Source organism: Vanacampus margaritifer, chromosome 10 (assembly GCF_051991255.1).
Source record: "Vanacampus margaritifer isolate UIUO_Vmar chromosome 10, RoL_Vmar_1.0, whole genome shotgun sequence".
Classification (NCBI taxonomy): Eukaryota; Metazoa; Chordata; class Actinopteri; order Syngnathiformes; family Syngnathidae; genus Vanacampus; species Vanacampus margaritifer.
In genome coordinates this window covers 17,047,501-17,070,884 of record NC_135441.1, presented here as the reverse complement: position 1 = coordinate 17,070,884, position 23,384 = coordinate 17,047,501, and the positions used below count along the sequence as shown (strand labels likewise).

The window sequence follows — 23,384 nt, the reverse complement described above, 5'->3', positions numbered from 1 at the left end:
GCGCCATTGTGCTTCTGAAGTCGCACAATCCTTCTACTGGTGTAGCTCTCCGCCTCTGAGATGAGACATCGGCCATCCAGGCTGCCCGTTTGCCCTGCAGCAAAGTGCGAGAAATCCTCTCATCCATTGCCAGGCCACTTGCACTGGCCAAAGATGAACATTAGAAAAATAAACGGGATACTTGAACGGTTTAGGTGAACGGTATGGGATTTTTTAAATCGGTTATAGGTGAACTAATGAATACTCACGCACGCACGCACATACACATATTCACCCACATACAAAAAAGAAAAAAAAAAGAAAAAAAAGAGAGCAATGATGATGTCATGTCAAATCGGTAAAATTACCGAATGAACAATACTGAGCTTACCAGAAAAATAAAAATGAAAGAAAAATAAACGGGATACTAAACACAGACAGAAGGATGAGAATTATGAATTTCAACAGACATTTGAATGATATTGCAAAAGCGCAGAAGTATACACCTGCATGCTCCAACTACCCGGCCATCAATGATCTGAACTGGCGCATGGACCGAACGAATCAGAGGCGAGCATGAGGGGAAATAGGCCACAAGCACCCACTGAGTTCTTAGATAACATATATGTGTGCATGAATGCAACGCTGGTGTGTGTGTCTTTCTCTATGTGTGCACCTTTCAGCGGCTAAGTAAACACCCAAGGGTGGTCCTGAAGTGCATGGCGGCATATTGGTATCGGCAGGTAAAAAGTAAAGGTACTATTGACCTGCGGGTCAAACTCCACGGGATTTCATAGTTCTTCACTCGATTGAAAGTATTGACAAAACCATGCATTAAATCTTACTGCGGAGGCATAATATCGGAAAGAATAAAAATGAGCTAGGTGACAATGTGTGGCGTGGACGGCTGTGTACCTCAATATTGTTGACCGCCTCCTTTTATCCGTATAGAGTCTAGAATAAATGAAGGGTATATTTTCTGCGCAACATTACACATTCTTAATTTAATCTGTATAAATAATTCAAAGTGTGACCCAATGGAACATGAAATTATTTTGTATTTTTAGAGTAAAGTGTCGTTGCATATCCAATTCAGTAGGTGGCAGTGATGCTCTCATTGTCAAAGATTGGGTGAGAAGTATAAACTCCTCTGCAAACATGTACCTACGACAATTTTAAAGGGCAAAGAAGTCCAATTTTAAACAAATTCCACCTGAATCAGCCACCACACAATTGAAGAGCATAAACCATTTACGCTCAAATTCACACAATTTAGAGTATTTGTTCACATACATTTATTTTTCCTATTCCTATTGCATGAATGCTTTGTATTTTTTTTTAATTCATTGTGTTTCGTCCACCTTTTGTACTGTACATTAAAGACACAGTGTGTAATCTTTAGCACCATCTAGTGGTGAACTAATAATTCATTCAATTTAAAACCCCCCTATTGATTTAAATTATATGCACAAAAATATATTGTATCACATCAACATAATTTTTTAAAAAAAATTTAATCGTCGATCTAGTAATCACTAATTATATTACATGGCTGGAGTCTCACCTTACAAGAGACTGGCATGTTTTGCCGCCATCTTCCTGCTACGGATGCCCAAAGGACAACTTTGCGAATGTAGCTAGCCCTGGTGGTGTTTGCATCTAGTGTCGAACCCAATGGGTCGATCGCCGCTTACTTTTCACAGCTGGGGCCTGCAGCTGGTCGTCACCTTCTGCTTTGCTCTTGCAAGTTTTTACTAGCTTTTTTTTTTGTTTTTGTTTGACTAGCTTCTCCCACTAGCCGCTCTTCTTAGCTACTCCAGCCCTTGGCGCCCGCTAACTCCTGCTAGCCACTCTTGTTAGCTTTTCTGGCTAAATCCGGCTCGCTCAGGTTTTCAGCTTCACAACGGCTGCCAAGTCTTCGTCACTCTGCGAGGTGCTCGTTTGCTCACGCAAAATAAAAAATTGATGGCCGGCTTGCGGAGTGCTGTAGCGACATCTAGTGGTCACTTATCACACACTGTAACTTTAAATCCAAACACAGAAGGCCTGCATGCAGAGTTGGAATAATTGGCATTCATCAGGCGCCATCAAGGTTCATGGCTCTTGCCTGATGCGCTGTCACCGGGCTTTGATGCTTCGTCATGTAACCTCAGGAAGACACTGGCAACACCTGTCTTTGCGCTCATAAGGCATGCTAATGCATGCAGACACATGGTGGCCTGCTGCCTGACCTTGCTAGGACGGCAGGAGTCATTGGAGACAGGCCACGGCCACTCTGCAGGACACAATACGGCATATGCTCACTTGGTAAAGCCCTTAACACATGCAACATCAAATTGCTGATTCAATGGGTACATAAAGCTCAGTTGAAACATGAGCACTTAGCAGCTAGTCAAAACAATAAAACATACACAAATGTGTCTTTGTTGGGTTTTTTCACACCAAAATTCCGTCAAAAGATAGTATTTTACTCATTCACTGCCATTGACGACTATAGACGTCAAAAATGAATTTGAACTATTTCTATTAGTTGAACTTTTTTTCTTCCACTTTTGCTAACAAGAGTATGAAAAAAATATTGTAAATTTAGAACAGATATAAAATTTGTGATTAACCGTTAGTTAACAAGTGAAGTCATGTGATTAATTAGATTTTAAAAAAATTATCGCCTGACGGGCCTAATTTAAAAAATAAATAAATAAAAATAAGGGGGTTTTAATCGTAATTAATCGCATGATAATTATATATCTGTTATAAATGTACAATAAAAAAATATAGGTTTTCATAAAAAAAATGTAATTAAAAGGAAAAAAATGTTAAACTCTTAGAAATAGTTCACATGAATTTTTGACGTTTATAGTCGTCAATGGCAGTAAATTAGTTAATAAATTAAATTTTGTGATATGTACATTCTTTTGATTTTAAATTGCCAATTGAAGAAAAGAATAGAATATAATTTTAAAAAAAAGTGACTCATTATATATTTTTAATCCAAGACAAAAATTAAATAAATATGTTACCAAGCAATTTGGTAACAAACATAAATAAAAAAATACCTTCGCTAGATAGCTGCTACAATCCACCATGACAATTATCTATTGTTTAGAGCAGGTTTGATCAACCTTTTTGAAATTGTGAGCTATTCCTTATACTGATTAATGCAAAAGTCTACCAGTTATATGCACACTTCTGAAAGAACAAAGACAAATTGATTTAACAAGGCAAATATCAACAAGCAATCCTTTTTGTATACATCTCTTCAAGTGTTTACATTTTCAAATGATCATTTCCACAACATTCCCAGGAAATCACAATGCCCCATCACTAGTGAGCTATTTCTAGAACAGGCCGTCTTCTCATGTGGTCCTTGGTGGCTACTTAGTGCCATCGGGCACAATGTCCCGTGACTCCTCGTTTAGAGGAACAAAATGTGTGTCACTGCTCATTGTTTGTCCAAACAGAACGTCACATATAGACTTGCTTGGAGCAAGTCACTTCAACAACACTATTCTTTTCATTCATTCTACAAGATACGCCAGGAACTGGGCAAATATGTCCTGGTTGGTTGTTTATTTTCGATTGCTACTTGAAAATGGAAAAAACGAACCATACACATATTTATAAAAACACTTCCTTTCAAAGCTGTCCAAACTTACCACTCCCAAGCAGTCACCTATTTAGACAAGCAGCATTTCAACTCATATCATGGCAAACAGGACACTACAATAAGGAGCGGATGAGATTTTAGCCGCTTTTCTTGTCCGACCATCTCGATCACAATCTGTTTGTACACGCAGCGACAGCGGACATCGGAACGGCCCCCTCCCCGAAAAAATACACAACCATGTGCTTGCACGCACACACCCACCGCTGCCAAACACAGCTATAATAACCTCCACAAATACACAAGTCCGCGTGTGTGTGTGTCTGTTTGTCTGGGGGAAACGGGATATTATTGTCTCTCTCCCTAGCTCCTTCAAAGTGCACTTTTCAAGGTGCAGGGCTTGGTATCTCCATGGCAACAGCTTAGCGACCAGGATCAGTGAGAGGGAGGAGGTGGTGGGCGATGGGGATGGAGGAAGGAGAGGCGATGGGGTGGCTGTGGGTGGATGAGGGCCACATAGGCATGCAGGGTACATCGACTGGGAACATTGTGACATTTTCTTCAGTCGTGATGGCGGGGACAAAGAGGGCGGGTCATTCTTCTAGAGGTGTGTGTTTGTATTTGTGTGGCATTATCTGGCCATCTGAGCATGTTCCCAAATAGCCATCTTGTTATCTATGCATCAAGAGCCCAGGTGTGATCTGGATGTTTGTTAAAATATGACCTCCCTCTGTTCTGTATAACACACACATAGGCCCTTTAGTGGCTTTCTTTGTTTAACAGTTTTCTATATATTAAAAAAAAGTGTTTATAATAAAAAAAAAAGTGTTTATAAAAATATTAATAAATTCCAAATCCTCACCAGGATAGACCACAGGACATGATTTTTTTTTTTTGATTTGCTTTGTCTGGTCCTTCACCTAGCACTTGATTCCACGGGTGACCCCACCATGGACACACAAATGATCTTCTATAGCATTATTTGGACACGCATACCCCTCCATCACAAAAAGGTGACAGCTCAGTCAAGAGGCTGGTAAATGAGCTGTTTAAAATGACTTCCATCTTTAAAGCTGAATTGTGATTATTGCTGGTCCTCAGCAGCACTTATGTGTCTGGAAAGTGAAAAGCTTTGAAAACCACAGTACAAAAAGTAAAAATGCAAATAAAGGCTATAAATAATGTTTTGTAGTATTTTGAAGTTTATGCAATGAAAATTGAGACCGCTTGAGAATGACATTGATAGCTGAAGCTATTCTATAACATCATCTCTATGTTGTCCTAGATTGTGAAAATACTTTTTTGGGTCAAGATATAATTGTCTACTTATTTTACAGTCCCATCAATCAATTTTCTGTTCTGCTTGTTCTCATTGGGGCTGCAGGTGAGCTGCAGCTCACTGGTGGAGCCAAAGGGGAGGCCCGGGTGGCACTAGCCCCCCCTCAAATGTGATTGGACCCCCAAGGTACCAAATGATTGACATATCATGGCAGTGGCGCCACACGTCTAGCAATGCAGTCTGCCACCATTTTTTTCCCAATCAGATGCCTACTAATTGTTATGCCCCTCCTGCACAGTAGCTGGCGCTATTTAGCACAAAATGTGTTAATCCACCTCATTAGGATTCTGGAGAGTCCAATCAAGATGACATGCTTTTGGCAATGTGATGTTGGTTTCCCCGTGAGACGTGAGTGACTGTTTAAAATAACTTTTATGTTCAGATAGATTGTTTTGGACATACATCAATAAGTTAACGTTGTTTTGCACGAACTAAAAATAAATGCATGATATGAATGACGAACCGAGACGTGAAACAGGAAACAGAAGTATGGAGCGGCCTTCCAAATTAAAAGTATAGATTTCAAAACAAGATATTTATTTTGGATATATGCTCTAAAGTTTTTAGAAGTGGAGGATTTAATAACATTAATAGCATTATGTGGATGTAAATAAAGTAGTAGTAGTAGGAGTAACAAATGTATTGTTTTTTTCATAGGTTGTGTGGAAAGTGAAATAAGGGGACAAAATATGACTTGTTCCTTAAACGAATTAAACTAAACAAGTGTATGCGTGGAAATTCCATTCAATGTTTTTGTGCATTATGTACATTGTTGATAAACAGCACAACATGTGCAAAAATCACCTGCGGGCTTAATATGTACTTAAATATATTTCAACATTTACAGATTTAGATTGAAATTGCTTCTTTTTTTTTTTAAACGATTTATTTAGCACTGGTTAGCACGTCCGCCTCCCAGTGCAGAGGATGTGAGATCAAGTCCGGGCTTCGGCCTTCCTGGGTGGAGTTTGCATGTTCTCCCCGTGCTTGCGTGGGTTTTCTCCGGGTACTCCGGTTTCCTCCCACATTCCAAAAACATGCATGTCAGGTTAATTGAACTCTTCAAATTGTCCATAGGTATGATTGTGAGTATGGTTGTTTGTCTCTGTGTGCCCTGCCATTGGCTGGCAACCAGTTCAGGGTGTACCCCGCCTACTGCTCGTAGCCAGCTGGGATAGGCTCCAGCACCCCCGCGACCCTTGTGAGGAAAAGCGGTAAAGAAAATGGATGGAATGGATGGATGGATTTATTTAGCATACTCTTTGGATACCCTTTAGTATCGTTGCCCCCCCCCCCCCTTCATAAAAGTGCTGCAGCCTATCCTAGTTGACGTTTGGCCAGATTCGGGAAACATGTTGGACTGGTCTCCAGTCAAGCGTGCAGGACACACAGACCAAACCTTCAATTAACATAACGTGCCTGTTTTTGAAATGTGTTCGGAAGACCCAGAGAAAACACGCAAGCACGAGGAGAACATGCAAGCTCCACGCAGAGATTCGAGCACCAACAACTGTGAGGTGGACATGCTTGTCATAAAGTCAAGCAGGGTAAACGCTAAAAGGGAAATGCAGGTTATATCATTTCATAATGTGAAGTTATGAAAATAATATTTAAATGAATGGTAATGAAGAATAAAATATGTGCAAATTGTCATGTTAATGAAAACTTCAACCTTAGGTGTTTTGTTCATGTGCGGCTTCCATTCAGGAGCTTCTAAAAATATGTTTGAAAAAAAAGAAAATAAATAAAGACAGTGTTGTGTATTAATGTAATCGATGGCATAATCAATACAGTAATCAATCTAAAATAATTTGTTCGTGACAGCCATAGTTAATATCAATAATTAAGGACATTCAATATGATGTTAATAATTTCTCACAATAATTAGGAAACAAATAAATACCAATATGCAACCCTTTATTTCCATGTAATCACTTTTACTACATTCCTAGAAAATCACAATGCCCCATCACTGGTGAGCTATTCTTGGAGCAGGCCCAAAAGTCTACTCCTGTGGGCCTTGAGGACTACCTGGTGCCCGAGGGCGCCACTTTGGTGACCCCTGGAAAAAGAATTCAAACAATTTTTATTGCTATTTAAAATGAAGACAATGTGCAATTTTGGAACAGATTTTTGTAAGAAACATGAAGTAGACAAAAGATTTGGCTTTAGAGTGGTGTGTATATATATATATATATATATATATATATATATATATATATATATATATATATATATATATATAAAATTGCCTATTAATTCTATCGTCAAGTGGCAAAAAAAAAAAAAAAAAAAAGTAAACATGTCAAGAGCAAGTTTGGAAATTTCACTTTGGGTAAAGGGTCTCGTTCTTGACTATGCCCTTGAACAGATGTCGTCTCCCTGTGGGCCTGTAAAGTGTGTATTTTGCCTGCTTAGTGCACTCCATGGAGTAGGGTCTGTGTGTGTGTGGGGGGGGGGGGGGGGCACTCACCAAGATAGAGAGGAGTTGATAGTGTGAGAGAGGAGGAGAGTTGCGGGAGAGAGAGAGAGAGAGAGAGAGAGAGAGAGAGAGAGAGAGAGAGAGAGAGAGAGAGAGAGAGAGAGAGAGAGAGAGAGAGAGAGAGAGAGAGAGAGAGAGAGTGGGAAAGCGAGCGAGACGGGAGGAGAGCTCCGTCTCTCCCGGTGCACTTGGCAGTCTTGTTGCGGGCTGCTGTGCTGTTGCTGTCGTGGCGTGGCTGGTCGCGCCAGGCGGGGGAACTTCACCACACTGGAGCCCGGAGTCCCACTCTCTCACCTGCGCAGTTCGGAGCTGCCATGGGTCTCTCGCCTGGATTTACTGTCCTAATCATTCTACCGGCCTTTCTGCTGCACACCAGCGGCCTTTACATCGCCAGTAGCGTTGGTAGGTACAGCGGCCGGCGCGGGTGCTGGAAACGTGGCCGGTGTTTATGTTGTTGTCTGTCCTATCCGCTCATCTCTTATCGGCACACACGGGAACTCCCCCCCGGTGGAGTGCGGAAGCTCCAAGGCGGGCGTGTTTGTGTGATTTGTGCCGTGCAGTTTCTGCAAACAACTTTGCGTGTCCTGCTTGCGGCGCTTAATTGCGGAGACTTTTTCAGAGGTCCCCCCTCGGGCGGCGTGTTGATTTGTCCACGGGCCATCGAAAGCATCGTTATACCGGATTTTGCAGGCCGGGGGAGCAAAAAAACAACAACTCTTAGATGATGTGCATCGCATCTATCGATCTGTCACAGGACGCTGGAGTCGGATGTCAGCGTATTGATTACACTGTTATCAAATCATTCTCTAACATCAGGGTGAAGATATTGTTGTGCGTGGTTTGTGTGTTGCCTGCAAACTTTTTTAAAAGACTGCACGGTGATGATTGACAGCCAAAGCAAGGGCACCTGAGGATCACTTAAAAATGCTGCTGCTTGTGTGTGCTTAGTGTGTACGTGCAAGCGTTTGTGTTTGCGGGGCATCCCCCAAACTTGCATGTCACTGTCACAGTCACGTGGTGAATAAAATATAGCCCAATGCAAACCTGTGCACGTTGCGCCTCGAATATTCATGATGAGGTGTTGAAGAGCATATTAGGCAAAAAGGGAATTATTTGACAGATGGGTTCTGCTTTATTTCCGTTTCCTGTCTGTGCACGAGGCTTTTAGAAAGATATTTTCTCAGCTCGAGCAATGAGACAGTGAGAAAGCGGTGCATGCGAGAGAGAGCCGCAGTTAGCACCTTGATCTCGCGCTGGCATCCCTGTTGATGGTGGAAGGGCACAGAAGGTGTCAGGAGCTCTGCTGAGGCTGCCGTTCACAAACACGCAGCAAGGCTTCGCCTCTGGGTTCATGGGTGTGCCCGTGTGTGCGTGTAAGGCGGCCCACACCTTTTCTTCCCTTTATTTATTATTACTCACCACGTGACACATCTTGGACGGAAGAAAGCATTCCTCGGCGTGCTTGACATTTCTTTAATCCCTTATTTTTCCTTCCATCTTTCCCCCCTCCCAACCCACTGTTTTTATTGCACCTTTTTTTTTGTTCTCAACTGTCATGATCAATCTAATCTTTCCATGTGCATTCTGACTCCCTCAATCACACTCACCTCTTGCCCCGTGTCCTTTCCTCAGACTCCCTGCAGCACGTCCTGGGGGAGTATGGACTGGTGAGGCCAATAAGTGTGGACGCAGAGGGCCACTTCCTGTCGCACGCTGTCTCGGCAGACCGTGCGGCAGGAGGGCAGTCCCGTAGGCGCCAGAAGAGGGAGGTAGGAGGAGGCAATGAAGAGTGGGAAGGACCGAGAGGAGCGGACGAAGGCCGTGAGCCGGCGGCCCGCCGGGAAAGGCTCTACTACAACGTCACCGTCTTCGGCCGGGAGTTCCACCTGCGCCTACGCCACAACGCCAGGCTGGTGGCCCCCGGAGCCAAGATGGAGTGGCACGACGACGACGATAGCACTCTGCACTTTGAGACGCTGCAAGACGACTGCTTGTATGTGGGGGACGTCACAGACACGCCAGGAGCCACCGTGGCCATCAGCAACTGTGACGGCTTGGTGAGTAGACTTCCGCTTTTGCTATTTTGAGGTTTGGGGATGGAATGGAAAAATATTTGTTCTTGACCCTGTCACGGTTCCAAAGGTGACTTTCTGCTGCTTTGCAAACTTGATCTTTCTGAAAGCAAAACAACCAATCTCAGCAGTAGACAATTAAGCTTCCTTAATAATATTTACAGGTCACTTGGATGTATTTTTTTTTTCCGGCTGCCTCCTGGTAGGTTTCTGGAGGTTTGCCAATTAGATCAAGGTAAGGTATTTAGGGTCTTAAACAGTCATGTTAAAATTCAGGAGGTGTTCTTTCAGTACTAAATCATTCAAGACTGGACTGTTCTGGTATTGTTGGAAGACACCTCTCATCCGAGCAGGCTTCATGAACAGAGGCTAAATAGGACCGCTCTACACTTCAAACCTGGTACACCACAAAGTCCTGAAGCCCCTACCCAGAAAAACAATCTGGTGTATGTATGCTGTCCACTGTTCAGCAGTTTTTATTATTATTATTATGATTATTGAAAGATTGAAGATGCACTGATTTATTGGGGGAAAAACAAGTAGCCACTAAGCAGGTGCATAGCACAACACAGCAAGGTTGTCATATTTAAAGAAAGTTAACAAAATAGCCAAAACAAAAATTGATAAATATGTTTAATGAAATAAAAACAAAGACAAAACATTTAATAAATGAAAACTAAATGAAACTACATTTCATGTTTATAAAATTAAAATTAACTAAAATTAATTATAAATGACTATAAGGGTTCAATTTAAAATTATTTTTTTTGCCTTCGACAAGTACTTCGTTTAATTAAAATAAATAAATAAATAAATAAAACATCCTAAAATTAATAAAAACGAAAATGAAAAGAAGCATCCCCCCCCCCCCCCAAAAAAAAAAAAAACTACCGTAATTCAAACTTGCTCCAAAAACTAATTAAAACCAAAACTAAAAAAAAAAAAAAGAGGACAAAAATACTCTGGTTTGAAAGGGGCTTGAGGAACCCCACATATGATGTCGTCCTTTAAGACCCTCTAAAGAGATTCAATAATTTAGCCTCTAACAACCAACAAACAAACACAGGCACTTTTGGCCTTCAGGGCTATTGTTACAAATGAATGCAATGTTAACAAGGACGATACCACCCAAATACCATGCAAAATGTCTTCCAAGACAACCAGAACCGTCCAGTTATGATCGATTGATGGCCCTGAGAAGATTTTATGCATGAGTGCTCTTTGCACTGAAACAAAATATTTTGATATTTTGTTTACTTCAAACCTTTGTTGTTGAATTGTGCATCCATTATACCAGTGCTCAACCACTGTCCTCAAGTACCCCTATCCAGCCTGTTTTCCATGTCTCCCACAGCCGACACAGGTGTTTCAAACAATCAGCTAATCAGCATGCTCCGCATGAAGCCTGACAACAATCCTCAGCTGTGTTGGCTGAGGAAGACATGGAAAACAAGCTGGATAGGGGTTCTTGAGGACCGGGGTTGAGAACCAGTGCTTTATACATGCATTGAAAAATGAAATATATGAACACATTCACTCCCAGCCCTTTTCACAGAAGCAATCCCCTTCACTCCAAACTGTTTTACTGGATTTTGACTGATTCTGCAAGACCCACAGAATATTGTGTTAGATTGCTATAAAAACATGGAACCTAACAAAAGAAAGATTAAAGTCTCTTCTTTCATCAGGAAGAAAAGTATATTTCTATCTGTTTCCGTTTCGGAGCAATTAGCATTAGAAAAGCTAAGTTTCCTCATTATTCACAAATCTATTTAGAATTGTGACTAATTGAGTCTTTTTTCAACATGGCCCTGGTTGATCTCCTTTGCTCTGCTGCCACCTGCTGGCCGTTTGTGTAATAACTACAATTTCTCCAGCCGCTCTTTGCAGTTGAGAGGCTGCATCAAAGCCTTCTGTATGCTGTAGCATAAAAAAATAAAATAAAATAAAAAGTCTTTGGGACATTTAATACATTTAAAATAGAACATATTTATACGTTTTTTGGGAGCAAATGAGTTAAGAGCACATATTTTTCACATATTTTGTCCATATTTTTCACGTATTTTGTCATCTGGTAAGAAAGTGCGTATGTGTTGTCCTAGTAGCACTGATGGCAAATTATCCCTCCAGTCCATCATTTAACCCCTGGGCGTTATTTGACCATTTTTTGGCTTTTTGTTGGTTCTGACCAAGCCTTTTCAAAATAAGATAACGCCCAGGGTTTAAGCTGATTTAGATAATATCATGGATGGAATCTGAGCTTTGATTGACACCATAGTAAAGGTGTCGATTTAACAATATGTTAATTATTACAGTTGTAGTGTTAGCCGTTGAGCGTTTGCACGGTCCATAATAAATGCCAAGTAATGTGTTGAGTCAATATGAGATTGTGAGGAGATCCCCTCAGCGGGAGACTGCTCATTAGTCAGCCAGACCGGCCCACCACTAGAGCTGAGCAGAGGCAACTGCATCCGTTTAGGACTGAGGACGCTGGGGAGCGAGCGAGCATCTGAGGGAGCAGGCAGGGAGCCAGGACAACACAGACCTGACATGCCCATTCAGCATGACACCAGCCAGCGGCAGCTCATTGCCGCTGCTTGCTGTGGCCTGTCGGCAATTTGGAGGAGACGCTACTGTCAAAGTGCGATCCGATTGGGATAACGGATGAGCTTGTCAAGCGGCCGACTGCCCCGCTTTGGCATGACACACGTTGAAAGCGGAGTTTGCCAATTGTTGCTCTGTCATCGCCCAAGCGCTAATCTCATATTGACAGCTGGGGCATCTTGAAAGCTTTGACGCCACTTGAGACGATAATAAAATAGTGGATTACATTTAATAATAATAAAGATTTTACATGGGCAGATTTATCCCCGCAAACCGCAATATTAAATTACTACGTGGATTCATCAAAATCGCTGCTGCATGATACTATAGTAATAATCCAGTGTGCTGTCCACTTGTGTTTAATTTTTCTCTCCTTGTCCCCGAGCCACTAATGTCGTCCCCCATTAGTTCTTCCAACCTCTGCAGGCATGCAAAGTACAGCCAAGCAGAGCCCCCCCCCCCCCCCGTTTTTTTTTAACCCAGTGGAACCAAATGGCCGCCATCTGACCAACTGTGTCCCCATCTTCAGCGACCCCGAGTCTCTCTGCCCTGTTGGTTCAGGTCCAAAAGGTTCAAATGATGAGCCGGGAAGGCCTCGAGGGAGAATCTTCGAACCCTTGAAGGGAATTGGATTTATGTGACGTGCGGCTGTGATCAGCTGGTTAGCTGCTGGGCTGCTAGTGAGGAGTCAAAACACTGTGCAGGGAGGGGGGGCATGTACTTTAGTCTTTGGTGCGGGGCACCCAAATTAAGCCGTGGTTTGTAGAGCTTTGGGATGCAAGTACGAGAGGAAACAAAAAGTCTATTGCAGCCACTTGGAAAGATATATCTTCGTGTGGGCCTTCTTTAAATTGTGTGCGGTTATGTCTCTCTATGTGGGCGGGATTTAAGGATACGATAAACGGTTTGCGCCCTCTGTCATTATAATTCCATTTGCGTTGATTCTAACCAGTTTCCGCCAACTGAAAAAAAAAAAAAAACACATTTTAGCCCAAAGCGCATATCAATAGTAATTGCAATTAGGACCAGCAATTACAGTATATTAGCCTCATTTTTACTGCCAATTTAGAATGCAGTCGTTTGGTGTACTGCTTGCATTATATGATGAAATGTAGACTTCCACTTCTTCTTTTTATGCTCGTTTTAACAAACCTTAGTGCTTCTATTTTTATGCAGATTCGGGCACAATCTGTGTAAGTAATATTAGCAAAAGCTTAATTAAAACAACAAAACAAAAAAAGCCCTTCCCCAAAGGAGAGCAAATGTTTTGAGACCCACTTAGCAAAAGTAGCTACTTGTCCAAAACTACTACTTTTTAGCCACACTCAGAGGTTGTAGGACACGCAGAGACTAACTACCATTGTTGTTCTTTGGCATCATCACACTATTAGAAGGCCAGGTTATAAGATTAGAATAATACTTTTATATTACATTTCAGGTACTACTGGCCTAGTAGCTCAATACAGGTTGGGAACTGCTGCTATTAGAGCGCAACAACATAATGAGTATTATAGGGTTTTATTTACACATTCTGTGAAAATGTCATTCAGTGTGAACAAAATATACAGTGACATGCATACATTACGGACAGGGGAAAGTGCTATAAGCTGTGGTTTGCATACCGTCACCTTCCTAAAATAATGGCCTATGTCATTTTTTTCAGTTTTCTTTTTTTTCTCAGAACGTACGAATAACTGAACCAATTAGTGATTATATTAGATATAGTAATAATTTCATTTCGGGGGAAGAATCGAATGCAGATGCTTTTTGTAGATGTGGCCAGAATATCCTGAGGAGATCTTTCAATAATAATAATAATAATAATAATAATAATAATAATAATAATAATAATAATAATAATAATAATAATAATAAAAACTGCTGAACAGCAAACCAACATTAAGTGGAAGAAGCCCTTTTGTGCATTTTTTTTTCCACAAAAAAAAGCAACTCACTCAAAATTGAATTGTTTTTGAAGTGCTAAGTTTGTTCTGCTGATCATTCCAAAGCCGCTAATAATTATGAGGTCTACTCATGTTGCAGTGTTGGGCAGTGTAAGACCCACGGTAAGAACAACTAGGCCATCTAGAGGTGAATGGTGATATTACAACTTTAAACTCCAGTTAACACATATGCACAGTTCGGCATTCTTCTTACTTTTCTTTTTTTTTTTTGGGGAATTTTTTTTATTTTTTTTTTACACATTTCCTCCGTTTTTTTTTTCATGGAAAAGGTAAAGTACCTGTATCTTGAATGCTTATGAGATTTTTCGGGGAATAATTTTTTGTTATCTGTTTTTGTTGTTTTTCAATGATATAATCATTAGGTTTTGACAAATGCTAGGGTAGCCACGTTAGCGTGGGAACAAGGGGATGGTTATTATTTGAGCTGAGCAGCATGGGTGAGAAGGGGATGGTCACGTCCCATACCTGCCATTCCAGAGCTCCAGAACCCAACATCCAGGTGGACGCACACCTGGATGACAAACGTTTTATATCTTTGATGAACACCTTCAAAACATACATTCAATAACTGTTGCCAAGAGCAAATCAGGTGGGCCGACGTGTGATCGCACTAACAGTGTCAAAGCAACATTCCCCGGCAGCTTCACTTCATCATATGATTCATGTACGTAGATATCCCATGAAAAGTAACACACTACTTAAATTATGTTATTAGTACAGTTGTTTTTTATTAAAATTTTTTTTCAATATTAATGAACAGAGGAAAAAGTAGCGGCCCATGAACAGAACCTTGTGGAACACCAATATGGCAGTTTAAAACTGTTACAAATGGTTTGCTGTTGGATTTGAAACCAAATTGATTTGTCCACATGGGGCACAGTCTTGCTGGGCCGTTTGGAAGCATGAGCAAAATATCTAGGAATCAAGCCCAACCCCTGGTTGATTGTTTTATGCTTGTCAATACAGTTAACTCATTCAAACCCAAAACCTTATGAATACGTTTTTCAATACTTTGTCCTGCACTCCCAAAAACATATTTATATGTTGTTGATGTTTTTTATGCTAGAGCATACAGGAGGCCTTGATACAGCTTCTGTCATGAAGAGGTCGCTTAAAGCAATGATAGTTATTACAAAAAACGGCCAGCAGGTGGCAGAAGAGTATAAGAGATCAGCCAGGGACATATTTTTCCAAGTGTTTTCAACAGGTTTGTCAATAATGATGAAACTTAGCTATATTCTAATATGCTAATTGCTGCAAAAACGGAAACAGATACAAATGTACTTTTTTCACCTGTTGAAAGAAGAGACTCTCGAGTTTATTTTGGTAGGTTCCATGTTTTTTATAGCAACAGAACAGAATATTCTGTGGACCTTGTAAAATCAGTCAAAATCCAGTAAAACAGCCCGGAGCGGGCTGGGAGTGAATTAAATGGAAAAAATAAATAAAAATAAAATAAAATTGTATTTTTTTATTTTTTTAAGTGTCATTGTAGTGAACATGCACACACAGCCATACTCGTAACTGAGAATTTAATCATGCCTGAGTGTGTTGACAGGTGAATAGGCCAATTATAACAATATCACAAGAATACCCAAAATGACAGTGACACAGACTCTTATACCAGCAATGCCCCGGGAATCCTCTCAGTCATTATTGCAACATTAGGAGTCATAATAGACAAGCCATCCCTCAGCTGAGCCAACCCGTCCATCCCTCCATCCATCCAGCGGGCCCGGCAGTTAAGCTCGGTCAAGCGTGGCGCCTCACCGGGCCCCGCTGTGTGTTATTCCACCCCGGGTCACACGATAAGGAGCTCTCAATTGTAATCAGCTCAAATTGAAATGATGACATCAATTACAGCACAGCGCATAGATGTTATTGACCCTGGACCTCCTGGCTGTGGTGGGTTAGAGGAGTACCTGCAGGCTGAAGCGAGAGCCCGGTTTGGAGAGCGATTAGTGTTCTCGCTATCTGATTGCAGGTTCCACCCTGCAGTGTAGCTCACTCAAACACACAATTATTCAATCTGGAGCTATTATCAGACAGACAGAAACACAGGAAGAGAGGGGGAGCGAGCCGGCCCATTGCGAGGAGCGCTGAATAGAGCGAAGGAGTGCTTTTACCAGAGCTGTGATTACTGCCACTCACTCAGTGCACTTAACCAGCCCCCTCGCCTCCTTTTCCTCTGGCGCTCTGTCATTGAAAAAGTGATGGCTCAGATTGTTTGAGTGGGGGGAATAACAGGTTTCACTCCAGAAAATAAAACGGCGGAATCCCAATGATTATAGGGGAATACCTCTGATGTCATTTTTAGTATGAGACCGAAACAGACCTCATTTAGGATCGAGGCAAAAATAGAACACGGCCCAGGTATGGAGTTGTAGTCTTTCCAACAGACACCAATGCGCCGGTCGGTCAATCAAGCAGCCAGTCAGCCGGTCCCTCAGGCTGCGGGGCCATGCAGGAGCTGATCGATGCTAGCCAACATCAGCATTTCTCTTACTAATAGGGCCTGCAGCTGCAGAATCTCGCAATTCTTGTCCAACTCCCTTCTGACACAATTCTACCTTGCAGTGGTCACATTCCCCGCGCTTGGATTCATGGCAAGATTTTCATCCTCAGAAATGAAATGTTAATCCGTAAGGAGGCGGGATATGCAACACACACTAGCCAAGAAAGACCAAAGCATCATTAAGTGGACAACGGATGGGAGAAAAAACAACAAAATATTCCAGCGTATCTCTTTATTGCCTTCTCTGAGCTGAGGTCACTTCCTGGCTCCGTGAAACCCGGGCACCTCTCGGACTGATCATGGATATTTCATGTCAGCCAGTCACTTTTACTACATAAGTGCATGCTTGAACCCATTGCACTTAGAAAACTGGAATCCGACGTAATGAGTTATGTGTTGATTCGCCCGTATGTTGTGCCTGCGTGTTCCGTAATGGAAGAGGAACACAGTTCAGAATTGCACCTTCTAACACAACCTCAAACCTTCCTTTTTACTAAGACGGCTTTCTTTTGTTTTCTTCAATAGAGAAACAATCGAGTTTTCTCTTCTACTGTAATATGTTTTTTTTTATGTCAGTACACAAGGAACCAGAATATGTAATATATTATATAATGTATTGCATTGTAATAACTGACTGTGGGGGTTGGAGTGAAGCAGCAGAAACAAAGAAACACATCTCTTGTGCTTTGATGATGGGGACTGATCATCTGCCCGTGTGTACAAGGAAATCTCAGCATTATGTAATCCATTTCAATGATGGCTTGTCTATAATGTTTATTAAGGGAGGGCAGATTGATTGATAAACATGAATCCCATTGATTGTGGTATGTTAATTGCCTCTTGAAACATTAGTTGCAAAATGGCGTGCGCTACTTGGCTGCAACCAGGAGACAGAGCTCAATATAGCCCCACTCCTATGCGAGATTATTTAGGGATGGGCGAGTATAGATACCAGGTATCAGTATCGGGCCGATAGCTGATCTTATTGGAAGGTACTGGTACTAGTGACAGCGGCCGATACCTGCGACCATTTTATGATCTGCAATTGGAAATTTGAAATTACAAAGTAGACGAATAGTAATGCAGTTTCAAAAAAATGCTATATTGGAATATATTGGTCTTACTTTAAAATTATGTGTCATTGTTTTTTTTTGTTCTGGGGGGGTGGAGGGGTTGCATTTCTGTATAAGTACTAGTGGTATTATTGATACTTGGTGTCAGTAACTTTGGTGACTTCAAGAGTTGAGTATTCTTACTGTCATCAGTCTGAAAAAAAAAGTGGTATTGAACATCCCAAGCTATTATAGTTAATGAAAGCTGAAAAGTAAAAATAAATACAAGAGTGCTTTAAAAAAAGATATTTAACTGAAACTGTATTTTGTGTTTGTATTGCTAACTATAATTATCGTGAAAATATTTGTTTTCGTTTTGGTCAAGTAATTTCATACATTAAACTTTTGTGGTTTATTTAGAATTTATTTATTTATTCATTTATTTATTTATTGCGGTATTGCAGCTGTTGACTTTTGTGACTTTAAAAATACTTTGCACTCCACAAATACACCATGTTGGCCTATTTAAAAAATAAAATAAAACTAATACTAAAACTAATAAAAACGAAGCTAAAAGGAAACTAATTTGAAAAAATAAAAAAAACTATATAAACGAAACCCGCTTTAAAAGCTAATTTAATCTAACTGAATTTAATTTTTTTTAAATCACCATCAATTAACTTTCCATTCATTGTGCTAAATTATCCATAGGTGTGAATGTCACCGTAAACGGCTGTATGTCTATACTTCTTCTGTGATTGGCTGCCGTCCACTCCAATGTGTAACCTGCTTCTTGGTGACCCCAGTGAGGCTGAACCGTACAGAAAATGGATGGATGCAAATTTTCCAATCCCAAGTATCTTTTGGGATGACTCCGCTGGATGTGAATTAGGGACCGGTCCCGTCAAACAGCAGCAGCAAAACGTCAGCCTCATTCACATCATCCGTCGTGTCCTTGAACAGCTGCGGGCAGCCTCTTTGTTGCCGACCCTGACCTCTGATTTCCTCAAGAGAGGAAGTCGATCCATCATGGATCAATAAAGCATCGCGTCCATAGTAAGAAGCTGCTTGCTGTCACCGTTTGCATATGTTTCGCGCTTGTTTAAGTGCCGTCAAGGCTATAGAAGGAGGCCGTCCTGCAGAGCAAAATTGAAAACAAAGTGTGAGACTTCACACCTATTGTGATTTACGATAATTGTATGGACATGCCAGAAATGTGCTGATTTATAGTTTCTTTCCTCTCTCTCGCTCGCTCTTTCAAAGAAAGGAAAATATTTTTGGGGAGAGGCTAATCCTGCGCTTTTCTCTTTGCGCACACACTGACATTCAGACACAAACACACTCGGGAGCAAAGACTTATCGTCGTGTTCATCTTTAATCCGTTGCCTCGCCAACCTCCACCTACATCCTCCCTGCACCTTGGCCGTAATCTAGTGGCTCCGAACCCACGCAGGGGTGCGCCGCACGAGTTCCCCCCGATGAGGCCCAATCAGGAGAGTGGCACCGGCAGTGAGAGCCAAGTGGCAGATGTGAGAGATGAGGAACCAGACACAATTGAAATGAGGCACACTGGAGAGGAAAGTCTAATTGAGGAATAGAACAGAGCAGCCGTTCTCCGTTACAATCCGTCGGGCGACAATAAATACTGTCTTGTTCATGCTTTGCTTTATTCTCTTCTTCTAACATGGTGGGTGTGAGTTTGATGTGATCCGACAGAACCCCCTGTCTCCATTTTTTTTTCTGCTGTTTGACAGCATGAAGCCAACATCTACCTCTTTCTCTTTTCTCTCTTCCTCCTATGTATTTATTTTACACACTAGTTGTGCAGTGGAAAATCTGTATGCATTGTGTTTGTCACACTATGTAACTGGCAAAAAAACATCTAAATGCTGCTGATGCTATTAAACAGCACAAAAAGTAAGGACACTTGCCTTTGGTTGATTATTTCTTTTGTTGTGACAAGGCTTATTCCAGTAAAGAACATATCGTTGGAAAGCCTGCTTAATTCCCATTTGTAATTAACGTGCATTTGTGGGGATGAGCAGCAAAGATGAGTATGTGGAATGTTGCCCATGAAAAATTTGCCAAATCTTCTCTGCCGATTTTGCTGTTGTCACTGACTCTTGTTTTGAGCTTCTGGTACTTGAACATGTGGAGGAGCGTTATGTTCAGCGATAAGTCCAGATGGCGCCCAGAGCAGTTGGACGGTAGAGTGGAAGTGTGGCGAAGACGCAGAGATTGCTATGCTTATTGCTTCAGGAGCATCTTTTGATGGAGGCAGTGTGATGGTGTCAGAAAATCAGGCTTGCCATCATTGGCAATGCAGAGAGATGCCAAAACGAGTTTCTGCATCCAGTAGCATTTTTTTTATCTTTTCACGGTCTGGGACCAAACGTGATCTTCCAAAATGGCGACGCTCAAAACCACAGAGCGGGGTCTTATTAGCGGCGACCTCCAGAATTTGGACATGAAGAGGACGGAATGGCCTGCCAGCAGTCCTGACCCGAACCACTTTGAACACTTGTAGGATCTGCCTGGGAGTCATCAATAGGAATGTATAACAATAACAATGGCAACAATGTTTGTGTGAATGTTAAGATGTTAAGTTGTGTACGGACGTGGTTTTGGGTGTGTGTGGGTTGAACCAGTTTTTTTTTCTGTCTTTGAATAAAAAAAAATATTTTTGGTGAACCTGTGGAATCCATGGAATGAATTTTAAAAAATCACGATACGATACATATCACAATATTGTGGAGAGATTGATGATGGAATGTGTAAAAACTCACTATATTGTAAATATAAAAAAGTAAAATCACATTAAAAAAGCTCATATTGTGAATAAAAAGCACAATGTTGTGTTTTTGTACATAATAACAGCAGTAACGGAGAAACAGGCTTGGCCATTTCATTGTCATGTGCTCCTATTGGCTCAGCGACGCAAAGCATCATGGTCTATGTAGTTCACAATGATGTGTTTGGCTGAAGCGGGCCAAAAGCAACCCATTCTTTGACGGAGATGTTGAAAAATATTTGCTGGTATGACTGATTTATAGGAGTGATCACCGCCGCAGTGGCCAAAACATTCCTAATTAAAATGAAACCGCATTAATGAACTAACCACCTGAGGGTGCTAGAACTGCACAAATGGAATACAACCTCGCCATACCAATTAAATACAGTAGATGAACAACATACTTTTTCCTGCTATGCTTAACAATAAGGTACAGTGGAAAAGTTTTCTGCCATATTGTTTATTTGTCTGACTGACCACTTAGTGGCCAAGTTGAACTTTGGTAATCGACATGCGCTCTTACAAGAATGAGACCGTAAATGATCATTTAGGAAGGTCGAGAAAAAAAAAAGATGTACTGTATGCAGTCCAGTTAGAATTGGTGTGAGGGTGGATGACTGTAAGTGGAAAAAAACATCTTTCGTCCTTTACTTTGAATTCACTTTTGTTGACATTGAAAAATCTTGGTGTATATCTCCCAGTGAGATAACTTGTTTGAGTCATCCAACCACTTTAGAAAATAGCAATACAAACCAAACACTCCAAATACGTGGAAGGTATTGACGGGGTGAGAGCTTTGCAGGCAAAAAAAAGTTGATATTGCGCAAGTATCTTATCTTGTCATCGTCCCAACTCATTCACAAGCTGTTGTTGTCTACCTGCTGATATGACCTGCGAGTCCCAGCGTGCATTCCGCCATCATAATGATAATGCATTAAACTTGTTTTTGCCCCGTGTTGGAAAAAGAACATTTACATCACGGTTGTTGTTGCTTTCAGTTTAATACATTTGCAAGGTGGACGATGTCATCGTTGGCGAGAATGACTTGACATTGGTAAGAACAAATAATCATTTTGCAGATGGGGTGATGTAACTCAAATGTGGCCTTTTCCACTTAATCATCTCTTGTGATTTGAACTCAAAAAGACTCCACATCTTATATTTGTGTGATACAGTCAGATAAAACTGACTTGAGTGTGTTCCACATGTGACCATCTCCTCTCACATTGCTGGGGATCATTCCTCAGTGTCTACGAGAGCAGCGGATGGCTGAGATGGGGGCTGGGCTCTAATTTGGTTACAGGAGGTAACTATGAGTTATGGTGGAAGGGAAGGCAGGCTTTTTGACACAGCCGTGCACTTGCGATGGCCTGTGATGTATAATGGCAATGCATGTGAGCTCAGAAATTGCCCGCATGAACGACACACACACACACACACAACCGCTAGCTTACGCACCATGTATACATGAAGGCTTTCTTTTAAGCGTATCCACGCAAACTTAACAATTTTCCTCCCTGACAGATCCCCATGAAAGTATTAGATGATGCGCAGCACAAAATTGCACAAAATCCCTTTTCGCAAAGAGCTCGAGTCATTTTGGCTCCCTTGCAGTTTAAGTGGCTTTTGCCGAAGCCCGTTTGGCCGCACAGCGCTGAAAGCAGAGGCGAAAAGGGTCTGATTTCCTCCGAGATGATGTGATTGTATTAAACTGTGGCCATTGACTTTGCTTCCAAGCCGCAGTAATTGGTGGCAATAGAGGAGCCTGGTGTTTCCCCTCTAGATGAAATCTCTGGTCCAGCTCGAACGGATGAGAATTGCAGCGTCCCCCCTGCATGCTGGGTGCTGATGTGTGTGCGTAGGCAGAACATGTCTGAGGGTGTTATGGGTGCACTAGCCCATATTTATTTGTTAGAAAGTGTAGGGATTCCCCAGTGATTGCCAGTTTGATAGCTCCTCTTTTATTTTTCTGCTGCCGAGTTTCCTCTAAGGACACACAATATAAATCTATTTCTTGTCCGTGTGTAGCAGAGTGTAGGCAGCATAGTGCCGAGGGGCTTTGGACATTCTTCCCAGTCTGTGATCAGTTATAGCGGCTGGTTCTGTTGTAAAGGCAACATGTCCATCGGATTTAATTGGCACATTCTGTTAGATTCGCCACAAAAATATACATGTGATTGTTAACGTAACATCGGAGTGCTGTATGTCTTAATCTTTACTTTTTCCTCATTCAGTGTCCATTAGAACATTGTATTCCTAATAGGGAAGTTCCATAAAAAAATTTAAGACCATTAATCACTGATACTGATACAAAGCGCCGATACCAGTGACATAAATATGACCCAGTATAAAATTTTTCCTTAAAATTGCATGAAATTAATGGGCATTTTTTAATTTGTCTAATTTTAGTTCTTGATGGCAAAACGGCCACAATAAATCGTCCAATACCATTATCAATAAGGACCGGTATCGATACTTGCCCATCCCTAATTCCTAATACAGGTAATTGGCTTTATTTTCATAGATGATGCATGCAAAACTGCTACCCTGATTAGCCTTTACACAATCAGGATTTTTCGGCCCATTGACCGATCAAGTTTGAAAACACCTGTAACTGATTCGAACAGAATATGATGCAATATTTTAAAATCATTTGATATAATGAGTTCTTTTTATCATGTGTATTATATTGTCATAATTGTACATTTTGCATTGGTCCCTAAAATTGCTGTCCACCCTGTCATTATGGGGTAACTTACGCAGATAATCATACACATTTTTAGGAATTTATTATTTTTTTTAGCTAGTGGCTAATACATGAATTTATAATATGGATGAAAACTCATGCAGATGTGGATGCTTTAATATATCTTGAAAAAAACAAAAAAAGGCCCTCAAATGTCTCTTCGTAAGCTCATGTTGTCATGGCAACCTAAATAAACAAATTTAAACTGCTCTTAATGTTTTCCAAATAGATGCCAG

At 41.2% G+C, this 23,384-nt stretch overlaps 1 protein-coding gene across 1 annotated transcript in view; it reads left to right on the top strand.

Annotated features, from left to right (window-relative positions):
* Positions 1-7,597: 7,597 nt before the first annotated feature.
* The window catches only part of LOC144059289 (A disintegrin and metalloproteinase with thrombospondin motifs 2-like), a 117,157-nt gene continuing 101,370 nt past the window's right edge, over positions 7,598-23,384 (top strand). Inside the window, exons 1-2 of the mRNA XM_077578269.1 lie at positions 7,598-7,806; positions 9,037-9,461. Coding sequence (XP_077434395.1) covers positions 7,719-7,806; positions 9,037-9,461 — 513 coding nt within the window. The 5' untranslated portion in view covers positions 7,598-7,718. The remainder of the gene's footprint in view (positions 7,807-9,036; positions 9,462-23,384) is intronic.